The sequence below is a fragment of the Triturus cristatus genome, chromosome 7, assembly GCF_964204655.1.
Source record: "Triturus cristatus chromosome 7, aTriCri1.1, whole genome shotgun sequence".
Taxonomy (NCBI): Eukaryota; Metazoa; Chordata; class Amphibia; order Caudata; family Salamandridae; genus Triturus; species Triturus cristatus.
Window position 1 is genome coordinate 535,687,704 of NC_140590.1, and position 14,746 is coordinate 535,702,449.

General features: G+C 46.5%; 1 protein-coding gene across 3 annotated transcripts in view; it reads left to right on the forward strand.

Annotated features, from left to right (window-relative positions):
* The window catches only part of QRICH2 (glutamine rich 2), a 450,378-nt gene that overhangs the window by 146,184 nt on the left and 289,448 nt on the right, over positions 1-14,746 (forward strand). For all 3 annotated transcript variants that reach the window (XM_085616929.1, XM_085616930.1, XM_085616931.1), the window contains exon 3: positions 10,993-11,043. In XM_085616929.1, the coding sequence (XP_085473055.1) occupies positions 10,993-11,043 (51 nt within the window). The remainder of the gene's footprint in view (positions 1-10,992; positions 11,044-14,746) is intronic.

Below are 14,746 nucleotides of genomic sequence, written 5' to 3' on the forward strand. Positions count from 1 at the left end.
GGGGCCTGAAAATATTGTTGCTCCAGGCAACAAATCGCGGTTTCTAACCTGTTGAGGCTGTTCCTGATGTCTTTGAGCACTCCTGATTGTAGGGCTATGCATGTCCGACATGTCACCACTTTAAATGCGTCTCATAATGTGCCCATTGAGTCGACCGTACCCATGTTGAGTTCGAAATATTCCGTAATCTTACTGCGGAGCTCGTCCCTAAACACTGAATCCAGTAGCACGTTAGGGGGAAAGCGCCATGTGAAAGGTTGTACGCATTGCTTTGGGACCCTTAGCTGGATCATGACAGGCACATGGTCAGAAAGTGTACGCGGGTGGTGCGCAATGTCAGATGTCCAAGAATGCATGTCCCTTGATGTGAGCCAGAAATCTAGTCTGGACCATGCGTTGTGTTGGTGGGTGATACATGTTCCTGCGCGGGCCTGCGGATGCACACCCGCCAGGTGTCTACCAGGTAGTGTTCTTCAATTATGTTATGCAATGTTGCTGACGCCCTTGCACCCTTGGGTGATGTGTGCGGGAAGTGCCTATTCTGTCGTCCTGCAGTGACAGTAATAGATTGAAGTCACCCCCCCCCATAGCAGCGCAGTTGCCGCTCCCGCTTGAATCCTGTGCCAGAGCTGATGAAAAAATTCAGGTTCGTCTATATTGGGACCATAGTTATTGACAATGGTAACTTGGTGACTGTATATTGTGCCATTGAGTATTATGTATCGCCCTTCAGTGTCTGTGTTTTCCAGGGAACCTCTTTCCTTATTAAAATCGCCAGCCCTCTGGAGTAGTTTGAGTTGTTGGATAACCATATCTCGCCCCATCTATTGGAGTTGAGCTGTGCCCTAGTTTCTTCTGTCAGGTGCATTTCTTGTAGGAGACAAATATCTGCTTCATGTCTGGCAAGGTAAGAGAGTATTAATCTAGATTTCCTATCGTCTTTGAGACCGCGCACATTCCACGTGATGCACTTTAATGTGGCCATCTTAGCGTGAGTATTTGCTTCATAGTGTACAGCTTAGTTGGCCCTTTCCCCGTGTTCCCCTGCTTGAGTGAAGTATCCAGGCTTTGTGTGAGGGTAGCGTGTAGTTGATGATAGCTAGTGCGGTCATTGTCAGTATAAACAGTGACAAAACATAAGAACAGTGAACTTCCCATTCCCTCCCCCCACCCACACCAACCCCCCAATCAGATTGTGTTTCCATCCCTTCTATCTAACCCAACTCCGGTGATAGCCACCTAGACGAACCTAGGGCTGGTGGGAATTCTCCCTGGGGGAAGTAGAGTCGCCGGTGTAAACCCTTCCTCGCATGGCAGGGTGGCCGAACATGATACAGGTTGGTCTCGACTACATAGAGTTTACACTTGAATCATTACAGTTGCCGAATCAAAGCTTTGATACGATAGTCTAGTTTTTTCAGTCCTTTGGGAGTAGCGTAATGAAGTGGAGATAAGATATAGACACCGAACAGCAGATGTGTTGGCATCAAGCAGCTTAACACTGGAGCCGGTAGTTTTGATCCCATAGCGTCACCCTCAGTCAGTTTCGCTCAGTCTGCTGCTCTGCGATCTTCACTGCTGCGCATCGCCGCTTTTCATTTTTTCAGTTCAGCATTGGCATTCTTGCATTCAGCGCTTGTGTCCGTGAATATGAGGGGTTTACCATCCCTTTGCCCGCGTAGCTTCCCAGGATATAACAATGCATATTTAATGTCAGCCTGTTTCAGTAATTTTATTGCCTGGGTGAATTCCCGGCGCGCCGATTGCACTTGTTGCGTGAAGTCCGGGTACATAGTTATTGAATTGCCCTGATACTGGAGCACCCCTTTATCATGAACAAGTTGCAGCACTGTGTCCCTGTCTCGATAATTTAGGACACGGACAAGAACCGGACGCGCCGGCGTGCCCGGTGGTGGTCTTGGGCCCAATGTGCGATGCTCACGCTCCACTAGGAACATAGCCGACAGGTCGCTCCCGAATTGGACCTGCAGCATATTTTCAACATATTTTTCAATGCTTGTGATGCTTGTGGACTCTGGAATTCCAATGACGCGTATGTTGTTGCGGCGGGACCTTGCCTCTAAATCTTCATTTTTGTCTTTTATTAAATGAAGAACTTTGTCCATACGCAGCAGTTGTTCCTGCATGTCTGTTTGTCGGTCGTCAGTGTCTGATACTCTTGTCTCTAGCGTATCTAGCCTATCTTCATGTTTGTCTACCTTCTGCGTGACGTTATTCAGGCGTGCCGCCATTGAGTCTAATTCAGAGTCAAGTTTCTGCAGGCAGGCCTGCACCACCTTCAGCATGGATCTTAGGTCATCTTCCTCCGTTGTGTCCAAAGGGGCCCCTGTCGTCTCATCAGGTTGCGTGGAGTTGACTTTGTGTTGCCTCGTTGCCCTTTTATCGAAAGTTAGTTTAGGCTGTTTGCCATTAGGATTCCCCATCTCGTTTCACTGTGGGGAGGGTCTGACGACCAGTAGCGGACACTGAGGATTCTTGGAACCCTGGGGTCCCTGCAGATGGGGCTCTTCTTGCCCAAGCGTGTGTTTCTCGACCACTTTGCGCTGCTCAAGTTTGCTGCTTGTCTACAAGCAGCACGTATCCTCTGTAGTGTGCTGGGAATCGGACCTTGTGGTTTTCTCTAGATTGTACATAGACACTTTGCTTGCAATGACTTTTGGCCTCTCTTCCCGGATGTATGGGAGGCAGGGCTTGGGTGTTACAGTGTCTCATTGTGCTTTTCTCGTTTATCTCCCTGTGTTTTCAGTGCCCCCAATGTCCGTTTGCTGTTTCCTGCTTTGCGCGTCGCCAGATGACCTCCGCGGCACCGTGCCCGCCTGCTTTCACCCTCCCTGGGCCCCCTAACGTTGTGTGTTGTGCAGGCACGCCAGGAGCACTCCGCATTTGTTCCACACCAAGCCTCGGTTGGTTGATGCTGAGCATGGCGGGGCCCAGGTAAGCCGGGAGACGCCCGCCGCCGAAGCAGTAGTAGCCCCCACAGTCCTCCACGCGGTTGTAGAGGCCTGATGCAGATCCCCAGCCCCAGGGCACCGCACCCCGGTCCAGACCTGCACCCGCGACTCAACAGCGCTGTCGGTTCGGTGGTCATCCCTCTTTGTTGCTTCAGGCTCTCGTCTCCCAGCTCCGCAATGCCTCCGATATCCCAAGTCTGGTCGGATCACAGGGCCGGTGGGCGCCACGCCCACCGCAGGTATGGGCCTCCATCAGCGTTGCATGTCGCAGGCCTCACCAGGCCCAGAAACTCCCCAAGCGCGGAAGCATGGATTCGAGGCTTTCAGGGATCCGGAGCCTCGCGATTCGTATTACCCAGCTTCAGGACTGCATCCAGTGTTCTCTGAGCTTTAGTTCAGCGAGGATTTGCCCGGATAAATTGCGGATTATCTGGGCCAGCCGGCTGAGCCCTCTTAGTGAGCGGCCATTTTGCAGCTCGGCTTGGCCACACTCCCTCTCCTTGTTACCTTAAATATTAATGCTTTGTTTTAACCTCTGCGCATGAGGGTAGAGCAATGGTAGCAGGCAGAAAACTCATGAAAGCACAACTCGTTATTGGGCTTGAGGTTCCAATGGGATCTCAAGCTGAGCCAGAGCTAAGCTTCAGGCTAAAGCTTTCAGTGGCTCACCCATGGTTGTATGATGGAGCCCCACATGCATTTACCCCCATGCCTTGACAACAAAGTCACTACCCAGACTGCGACGTTACCACGCGTTACTTTACCACGCAAGTCATTACAACGACTTGCTTTACGGGGTACTGGACTTTGGAATAGTATAAATTACTATTCCAACTCCAGTGTACGCAGCAGTACGAAAGGTGTTGGACTTAAAAAACCAACACCAGTCCAACAAAGTGGCCCCTAAAGCAAGTTGTTGTAACAACTTGCAGGTTAAAGTAACACATAGTAACATGGCAGTTGTGGTAGTGACTGCGTTGTAAAGCCTGGTCATTGTTGAGACTGCGGGGTAAAGGATGTTTCCCATCGCCCGCCTCTATGCTTCTACTGACAAAAAATGCTTCCCTTCCATGCAGCTTTTATTATTTTTATTATTTATCCAGCTGCTTAAACTTGAACTTTCTGAGACACACATGACATTTTAATGCTGTTAAACTAAATAATTTACTGTGTTCATTTTTCTCTGGCAGCAGCAGAGATGGGAAGAGGTGAGTCATGAGAAATGTATTTTTAGTCCCAGGACCCTCCCCTTCCATCATTAACTTTAGGCTTAAGAGTGCAGTTTTGTGTTTGAGATCAGCAGAGGGAGTCCATGGTTACAATAATCTACATGGAGTTTTAGGTTATGTTTAAGAGTGAAATTGTCACCTGGCCTTATGTGATCAGCAAAAAAAAGCTTTCAGAGTATCACTGAGAGTGAGGATAGGCTCCACTCGAATGTTGGTTCCCCTGAGTACAAGATTTGATTGGCCCGAATTTGTGTGCTTCCATGAAAAAGACTCCTTGTATCACACTTTTTGACTTAAGCCAAAGCTTATTCTCTATACAGCATGACTGAGTTGGTTATGATCGTGGCTATAGGCTTGATGTGTTTATTATGAAACGGTATAATAAAGACACTTGGCCTGACATTTTATTGTGAAAAACATATGTTAAAGTCGATAGACATTTAAGTATGGATTATTATAACTCTATTTAAAACCTAAAGATTGGTATTTTGTTACATGAAATGACAGATATATCATTTGTAGAGAAAGATTTTGGTGTTGGTTACTGCCTCTGCAAACCCTAGGGCAGAGGTCTTCAAACTTTTTTGCTCTGAGCCACCCTAAGCAAAATGTTTGGAAGTCGGGTCCCTCTCCGAAACTTCACGGAAAGACTTGGGGGAGCAGGAGGAACAAGACTGATTGCAGGGGGTGGGTCATATTAGGTCATTCCAGCGGTACTTTTTCTTTAGCTCATATTCTGCACTAAATGTGAGACTTATAGAAGAACAAATGCATCAAACAAAAACAGAAATTGACAAAAAAACTGCCTATAATTGGAATGTTGTGAGCCCCTCTCAATCCTAGGCCCCAATGCAACTACACTTGCTGGACTAATAATAGTTGCCGCCCTGAGTAGGAGGCTATCTACTCTGCTTCTTTCATCCCTTCCTTACAATGCCTGACCATCACAGCAATCTTGAAACAGACTCTCTATCCCTTTCAGGAAAAAAACAGGAGTTCCCACGTGTTGTCCCATGTGTTGTCTATGTCTTTGCAGCAAGGATACCCTCAGCCCTTATATTAGCAAGACAAATAGCCCCCATGCCTCTTTGTGAAGTAAGACAGTCACACCTCTGGGCCCTAGTGCCACTGCACCTGCTTCTCTAATGAGAAAGCTCCCTTTTAATGGACTTTTTAAAATGTTTCCACTAGGTACATTCTGATTACCTATTGCTAAAATGTATTCTTTAAAAACATGTGTTTTACTGTCAACACATAATCATTTTGTAACAGCCTATCATATCTTCACGATGTTACGCCTATAGCGTTTTCTGCATAATTATGGTTTTTCCACATTTAACATGTAATCCGTCATCTGCTGTATAATCTACAGAATTTAATCAAAACAAATTTGCTTCTAGCTCAATCAGATCATAATTGACAAAAAATGTGGCGACATTTGTCCTAGCGCAGTGTAAACCCCCTCACAAAGGTTGACTGATCAAATGCTTATTGCTGAATGATGGGGTGTTTAAGTGGTACTAATAAGGTGAATATTTGTCCAAAAAGTTTTACCATGTATGACAATGACTAAAAGTGAAGTAATACTATTATAAATGTGTTGCAGTACACCACATAATTTGCCTTTTCTTGCCGCATAATTTAGTTAACCCTGTTGAATAATTTAATCCTCCACATAATTCCGGTGGCCCTGCTTATACTGTGTGTGTATAACAATTTCAAAATAATTACATATATTCACAGAACTTTCTGTTTCGGGTTGGGACTTCATAGCACTATAAATGCACAAGGCACTCTTCAGAGCTGGGCAAACTAGGATTCAATTCTGTGACTCTGGTCACACAAGCACACATCTGGATTGATAGCATTAACCAACTGAAGTTTTATATCGTAAACCAGAGCCTCGCCCAAGCTTCTTTTAATTTGCATGTATTTTTCATTTAACGTGTGTACATTATTTTATATGCTGTTGCAGAAAGGTGAAAAAACAATGTATTACTCGTAGAATGCTTTGTATTTTTGTCACCTCCTTGAGCACTCAGGATGACAGTTGCCATACTTTTTAAGCACTTCAAAAGCTGCATGTAAATTAAGACAGCCTGTAAACTCAACAAATAAGCAAAGCCGGGCTTCCAGGCCATCTTCTTTTAGTAGTACTTAATGAGGCATTTGTGCCCTTCTGGGAACACTGCCATGGATCACCAGGAGGGCCACACCTCACAGATTGAAGACCTCTGCCCTAGGGGAAGAAGATTTGCTCTGTAATAATTTTTGCAAGAATCTCTTTTTAGCTGTCTGCCAGGATCTTGTAATAACAACATCATTAAATAATGTATACCTCCATTTAAATAAATATATAACCATATAGAGCCATAGAGGGTCTTTGAGCCAGCTGTGTTGTGCCATTGGTTTGTTTGTGTGTCATTTATACTCTGCTGACACCCATGACAGTGTACTGCATGGGGTATTGGTTCAGTCTATATCAGTCATTGGCTGGCTTGCCCTGTGAATGATGGCATTTTCAGATCACATGCACACATCCACCAAAACATGAGTACCCTTCAGCATCAGGGCTAGTTTGCCAGTCGTTTTGTTTTCAGTTTTCTCCTTTTATAGGTCTCCTTTCATTTCTCTATTTTAATGTTTCTTTAGAGCAGGACTTTAAGTGGGCTGGGTCCTGCCAGTGCTCATCAATGGCAGTTCCCAAAAGCAGGTGTGGAGACGGGTCTCTTTCAGGCTCTCCATTTTTGCCCTCAACCCCAGGGTGAAAAAAATCTTAACTCTGCAGCAGTATCACCCTACACTGCCTTTGATATAACTTCGAAGAGACTTGTTCTAGATCTTTCATAGTCTCATCATTTCAGAACGGAGGCATGTTCAATATGTTATACAACGAAGCCATAGCTGTTGCTTATTTATCTTGTGCAACTACAAACCATTGACAAAACCAATAGTCCTGGCTTATTGTAGGTATAAAGTTAGTTGCTGTGTTATATATCTGGATGCACTGACAGAAACAGCAAAATACCAGGTGGCACACTATGCTAAGCACAGGCTTTTAGCTTAGGTGTTTTTTAAGCCACACCCTAATTACATAGGCCATGCCCCTTTGAGAGACCTGCCCCAACCCCCAGTTTTTTCATCCCAATTAAAGCCCTTCTTTAGAGTATACTGTAGGTTTCCAGGCAATGCTATTGGGTAGCTTGCTTGCTACTTATTTCATCTGTAGTACCCTGTATCCCATCTGTCCACTTCCTCTAAGCCATGAGACAATTCCGAAACGCTGCTATACATAGTGCACCATTGTTTTACCATTCCAAGATGGGCAACACGTTGATTCTAAATGTGGCGACCATGCTGGAACGTTTAGATAGACGGATAGACTATTTATAATACCTCTGCAAGACGAACCCTCGCTGCTATGTTTAGTTTCATTATTGCAAGCATATGGCTGCCGTCTTTACACCGGAGCATGTTTTTTATATGTATTATTTCTAATTTATCTTGCATTATCTGTTGAGTGAGAGTGTATTTTATTACATTTGTGTCAGATGGGGGAGGGAACAAGTAGGAGCTAGTAGATAGATAAATAAGAATGAATGAGTGCAAAGATGAGTGACCAAGTGCATGTTTGATCACTTAGAGTGCCGAAAACAATCAATGACATAAAACAAAATTTAATTCATAAGCCAGACCTATTGGCGTTGCCAGTGTTTGTTGGTTTTAGCATGGTTGAGGCAGATTCAAGCATCCAAGTCTGTGAACCACTGTTTGCTCAAAGGACAGGGCAGGCTACTGGTAACGAGTCATGACGCATACCACATGACATCTGTGGACGAGTCAGGGGTGTAGCTTCCATTGGTGCATCAGGTGCAGTGGCACCAGGGCACAGAGGCCTGATGGGCACACAACCCTGATTATTAATGTTTTTGCTATTCCCACAGCAGGGGGCGTGGCGCTAATTTACTTCCTTGCACTAAGGTCCATGACACACTGGCTATGCTACTAGAACATGTGTGTGATTAACCCCCACCCCCAGGAGGAATTGTGTGTCCTGAACCCTCCCGTATTTACCCCTAGGTCGGCTCAGTCCACCGCTGTAAATAGAGACTGAGACTGCTGCCGTCTGAAAAGAGCACCTAAAATACCCCCGGCTCGCTGTGCTCTGGCCGCAGAGGGAGAGTGACGCCGGGATAGTCGTGTGTTGTGCGCAGGACAAGTGGTCCCTTGCGAGAAGAGCAGCGCGAGCGCTCCCTCGCGAGGATAGAGGACGTTCAGCAGCGCCGCGAGGCCTGCTGGGGGCCTGCTCGGCGAGCAGCCAGCGCCGCAGCCGATGGGAGTGGGAGCGAAAATGAACAGGTCACAGCAGGTGGACTCGAACCGAAATGTCGGACTAATTCTGTTCTTGAATGTTCGCTCTCTGTGGCCTTTGGTACAATGGTGTCTTTCCACCTGCAATACGGGTCTACTTTCAGAGTAGGGTTGCTACTACCTGGCCAGCATTTTATGCCCCAGCTGGTATGTTTATGTCGAGGCCCGTGAGCAAAAATAAAAAGATAAAGCCAGTGTTTTTGCCCCTTTCGAATACAAATGTAAAACAACACAAATGTCTGTGGTAACATGATTGGTACGGACTTCAAAAAGCTGCTTTACAAATGCAGCTCGTATTGACGAAGCAATGTTCACCGACCTCTCCTAGCACGCGCTTAACTTGCATCAAGTGCGTTTTGGTTACGTGTTTTTTAAGAAACAGAGGTGTGATCTGCTGAACGCTGTGTGTATTTTTACATTATAAACTTTCTGTAGCAGTTGAGAATGGAGTAGATGCTGGAGTAGTAGCTTTGTGCCTTTCCTGTTAGGTTTCCTGTTCTCTTTAAAGATGATCTACGTGCTTTTAGATCTGAGAGCTAAACTTGGGTGGGGGTACTACCAAACTGCGCATATTCTATGATGGGGGGTCTATTATCGCCCAGTGTTTTAAGTGAAAATATAGAAATGCAGGTTACTCACTCTTTCGAGTGCTTGCTTGCTCCTGAGAAGTGCCGGTACTCTCCCATGAAATGTAGTGCAGCAGTCCTGAGAAGTGCAGATACTCTCCCGTTCAAATTAAAGAAGTGCAGGTGCTCAGTACCAGACAGCACCTGCCCATTTAAAGCATTGCTGTCGCCAGGACCAGAACATGACTGACATGACATAACCGATACTTGTTTATGGCAGGGGAGTAGAGGGGGGCAGTATTGTGATCCTGTTTTCTGCACTGCCGGGCAGAAGGGATCTGTGTTGTTTTTTTGTGTGTCTTTAGGCCATCTTTATTTTTTTTCCTTCCAGTCATTCTCCTTCCAAGAGGTCATCTCTACACTTGGTCACTATTCTATTTTTGTTGGGCCAATGATAGTTTACTTTTGTGCTAAAGTCGTCATCCACAACACTAGTCTCTGGGTCCTTTCCATTGATCGACCGCCTGCTTGATAAATCTACCTTTCTACCTGCATTGTCGGAGCTAAGGGCAGTTTGGTTTTGCAAACACCTCAGCAAGAAGAGGTGTTTTCCTATGGGCACCTTTACAAAATTGATTCCTACATATTCTAACTACTTCCTGTGGACCCACATGATCTTACGGTGCTCTGTAGCCTCCCAGCAAATCCTAGTTATCCTATTACTTGTACGGAATTGTACAAAAATATACCAATTGAAACAATGAAGTTGAAGGAAATTTCCCCTATTTAGGAGGTTATGTGAACCTTGTGAAACATAAATGGGGGTCAGATCCTGTTTTAAATGGTCGTAAGCCCCCATAATATATCCATCATTCAAACAAATCCTCCCCTGCCTCTCATCCCGCGGGGCAGGAAAAAAAAATGTGTACCTGAGCATTTAGATTTGATGCTCTTCTCCAGTAGCCTGTATCGAGGCTCTCGGACTGTCACCCAGCACTTCGGAGGTGTTCACATGGGGCCTTCTCGGGCACGGGGAGAGTTTGTAATCTGCCTTTGTTTGTCCTTGTTGACTAACTACCATGCTCCCGAAGTGCATCTATAGTATTTCGTGACTGTTTATGGCCGACTATAGAGCAGGTACCTGCTGAGGGTCCAGGAAGTGGTTGGTCAGGGATTATGAATCAGGCCGTACACTGCCTCCTATTGTTGTCATTTTGGATGCACACCATGGCACTCTAGCTTAGCTTCCAATTTACAGCCGTAGTATGGGAAAGACTTGTTTGGGTGTTGCAGAGCTATTTGCCTGCAATGTGATACTTGCTTTCGGCTTGTGATGTGCTTTGCCTAATTTTTTTAGCTTGGGCAATTTCCTCATCTGTTTTTGTTACAGGTTGTTGTGCATTCTTCTCCAGTAGGCAGTCAGTCTACAGCAGCCTCCTCTGCCCCCTCAAGCTCTGCCCCCTCAAGCTCTGCCTCTTACCGCTCTTTTAGACTGCCCAAGTTAAACGAAAACTTTGAGTCTCAATGGATGTTCGTTCACCGATCTTGTCTTGTCTGGCCCCTAGCTGTCCCTTTTCAACTGTATTTTATCTTTGAACTCGTGCCCTCTCTCCATGATCATCATTTGACTGTGGATTTAGCAAGGGAACTCTGTCGCAGTAGTAGGTATGTCCTGTACCCAAGTTTCTGGAACAGGCTCTTTAGTATCTTGGTTGGTTTTCTTTTCCATTGTAATCAACTAGCAATATGGTATGTCATTCACCTTTGCATTCATTGTAGTATGTTCACCCATGGACTGAGTAGGACTGATACTGCCCATTGCCTGACCTCTCTCTTTCATGTTCCTTTTTACAGACACAGCAGCAGAAGATGCAGCAGGATGCGGAAACGGTGCAACAAGCAATAGTATGTCCCAAAAGAGCTGTGAAGCCCGCTTGTTTTCCGAGGGAATGCTGTAGCCTCGTGTACATGAACTGTGCCTGTCCTGAGAGTGCATGTTGTATGTTTCTCTAGCTGTTTATTGTGTATCTTGTACTCCTTTTAGTTGATGTACAGTTCTTTTACTGTTATTGAATGTTGAACCTCCTATAGATGTGAAGTAGGTGTCCATTCAAAGCAGACAATGTTGCCTACATATGTGTACAATACGTGTTGTGATGCCAAGCAATGGTTTCCTCCCAACGTGCTTTGTTTGTCCTTGTGATAGTATGTTGTTGTCCCCTCTAGATATGCAGTGTTTGTTGTGTGCTGGCATGTTGTTGTTCCCTCTAGTTGTGAAGTGTGAGTCCATGTGTTGGCATGCTGTCACTCTAGGTATGCAGTGAGATTACTGGGACGACGTGCTTTGTTTGTCCTTGTGATAGTATGTTGTTGCTCCCTGTAGGTTTGATTGCACTATGCACAGCTCTTGAGGCACAGCCGGGAGCAGGGCACTGAGAGCTCATTTTTTAAGCTTTTTAAGCTACTTGAGTTAAAAACTGTACTGAATTGTTTTAATTTGCGCCGTATTTGAATCCCCTCCTACTCAGCAGAGTGGTTGCTGACGTAGGTTCAACTTCCCTGCAGAAGCGGCGGGATTGGCCGGTTGCTAGGACACGCCCACCTCCGTAGCCACGCCCCCTCGGACATAACCCGCGCTGATCACGAGCGCCGCGTTTGATTGCACTATGCACAGCTCTTGAGGCACAGCCGGGAGCAGGGCACTGAGAGCTCATTTTTTAAGCTTTTTAAGCTACTTGAGTTAAAAACTGTACTGAATTGTTTTAATTTGCGCCGTATTTGAATCCCCTCCTACTCAGCAGAGTGGTTGCTGACGTAGGTTCAACTTCCCTGCAGAAGCGGCGGGATTGGCCGGTTGCTAGGACACGCCCACCTCCGTAGCCACGCCCCCTCGGACATAACCCGCGCTGATCACGAGCGCCGCGTTTGATTGCACTATGCACAGCTCTTGAGGCACAGCCGGGAGCAGGGCACTGAGAGCTCATTTTTTTAAGCTTTTTAAGCTACTTGAGTTAAAAACTGTACTGAATTGTTTTAATTTGCGCCGTATTTGAATCCCCTCCTACTCAGCAGAGTGTTTGCTGACGTAGGTTCAACTTCCCTGCAGAAGCGGCGGGATTGGCCGGTTGCTAGGACACGCCCACCTCCGTAGCCACGCCCCCTCACGCCTCCCCTGGACCCTCCTCTCTGCCATAAAGCATGTGTCCCCACCGGAAGCGCAGCGGACGAGCGCAGCGGGCGCGACGATTGCGCGCCGAAGGCGCGCATAAGGCAAGCTCGTCTGCGCTCGTCCGTGCCGAGGACGGGCCAAGGGCTACCCCCCCTGCTGCTCCAGTCCCACGATCAGCTACCAATTCGGTGAGACTCATCTACACCTCTGCCGAACTACTTGACCTCAGGCACGTAGCTGATTTTCCTCATGCTCTACCACATCTAGGGTATACCAATCCCATCCTAGGCCCATACCAATGTCCTATTTGCAGAAAGGAAACCCTTAAACCCGCAACAACTGTCCCACTACTGGTTCAAGCAGCGCTAATAAATGCCAGATCCCTCCCCAAACACAAGCTAGAAATTGCCGACTTGATTGACACGCATAAACTGGATCTCTTATTCATTACAGAGACATGGGGGGGATGAAGCCTCCGGCCCAGACTTCAGAGCTGCCACCCCTATCAACTACAATGTATGCAGACTAGACAGGACTAAAAATAAAAAAGGTGGAGGCATAGCAATAATCTATAAAAACGAGTTTAAGCTCACAACGACGCAATCTAATTGTCCTGAATACGAGGCTTTCTTTTTCACACTAGGCCTCTCGGCCAAGTCATCGTCTAAGGGCATGCTAATCTATCGCCGTCCTGGGTCAAGATCCAAGTTTCTAGCCAACATAGGCAATATGATTGAAGCAGCTGCAGGCTCCCTTCACTTCACCATACGAGGTGACTTTAACTTTCACTTAGAAGCCTTCAACGACCACGATACCACGCAGCTAACTACAGACTTAGCAGCTGCTGGCCTGCTGCAATTGATAAAATCTCCCACGCACCAAGCAGGCCACACACTAGATGGTCTATTCACCAACAGTCCCTTTATAACCGTTACCCAAGTAATCCCCCTGATCTGGACAGACCATGCAGCGATCTGTTTCTCTGTTGAAATTAATCCTACCAAACCTCCTACTACAACCTCCTCTCAATTTTCTTACAGAGATTGGAAAAACATCAATCTAGCTCATTTAACAGAGATGATGCAGGAAGGTCATATCCCCAACGAACAGGACCCCACTATAGCGTCTTCTAATTACTTGACAAACCTAAACACGGCCTGTAACAAACTAGCCCCGATCAAAATTTCCCACCGCAACAGGAAAATACCATCAGCTCAGTGGTTTACAGAGCCCCTTAGGATTCAGAGACAGTATTGCAGGAACCTTGAAAGGCAGTGGCGCCGCCACTATAGCCCTGCAGACAAAATGACCTATAAAAACGCCCTTTCCATCTACAAAAGACTTATAGTTTCTGAAAAAAGTCGCTACTATACGTCACAAATCAACCAGGCGAAAAACTCGGTAGGAGAACTATTTCAGGTGGTTACAACCTTGTCCAATCCCCCCGCCGCGCGCCTAGAAGGCTCTCAGTCTCTATCGGACGCTCTGGCCAGCTTCTTTGAGGAGAAGGTTAGTTCCATTTTCCTCACCTTCTCTCATTCCTCCCCTTCCCCCTCCCCTGTGGCACTTCCCATCAATACTCCTCCCATCTTTTCATCTTTCGACACCATCAATCAGGAACACATTCAACATCTGGTAGCCAGCACCAAATCTGGATCCCCCCTCGACCCATGTCCCCCTGCTATCCTGAATCTCATCCCAGAAGCGATTTCTCCCGTGTTGTCTACTATCTGCAATGCCATGTTTTCAACAGGCATCTATCCATCGGTTTGGAAGGAGGCTATTATTAAGCCTCTTCTAAAAAAGCCAACTCTGGACCCTCTTCTCCCGGCCAGTTATAGACCTATCGCCTGTCTCCCCTTCCCAGCCAAGATTTTCGAAAAAACAATGAACATCCAGCTTTCGAAATTCATTAATGACAACGATCTACTTGATGACACCCAGTTTGGCTTCAGACAGGGACACGGAACGGAGACAGCACTGCTTAAAGCTGCAGATGAAATCAGAGCAACGATGGACAAGGGTGGAGCGGCGGTCCTAATACTTCTGGACCTTTCCGCTGCATTTGACACGGTCGATCATGTCACTCTGATCGACCGTGTCTCGGCTTTAGGAATAAGAGGCAAGGCCAAAGATCTTATTGCTTCATTCTTGGCCAATCGCCCTCAGACAGTCAAGATGGGTAATTTCACCTCCCAGACCTTCTCCCTCCCATGCGGAGTCCCACAAGGCTCCTCGCTAAGTCCGACGCTTTTTAATATCTATGTATCGGACTTAGCGAGGGTGATAAAATCGCATGGAATTGCCCTTACAACGTACGCCAACGATACTCAACTAGTATTATCGGTGCACAATAATGGAACATCTGTCGCAGCCAACTTCCAAGAGGGAATGAAGGCGATAAGCTCCTGGATGTCATCAAATTGCCTCAAACTAAAC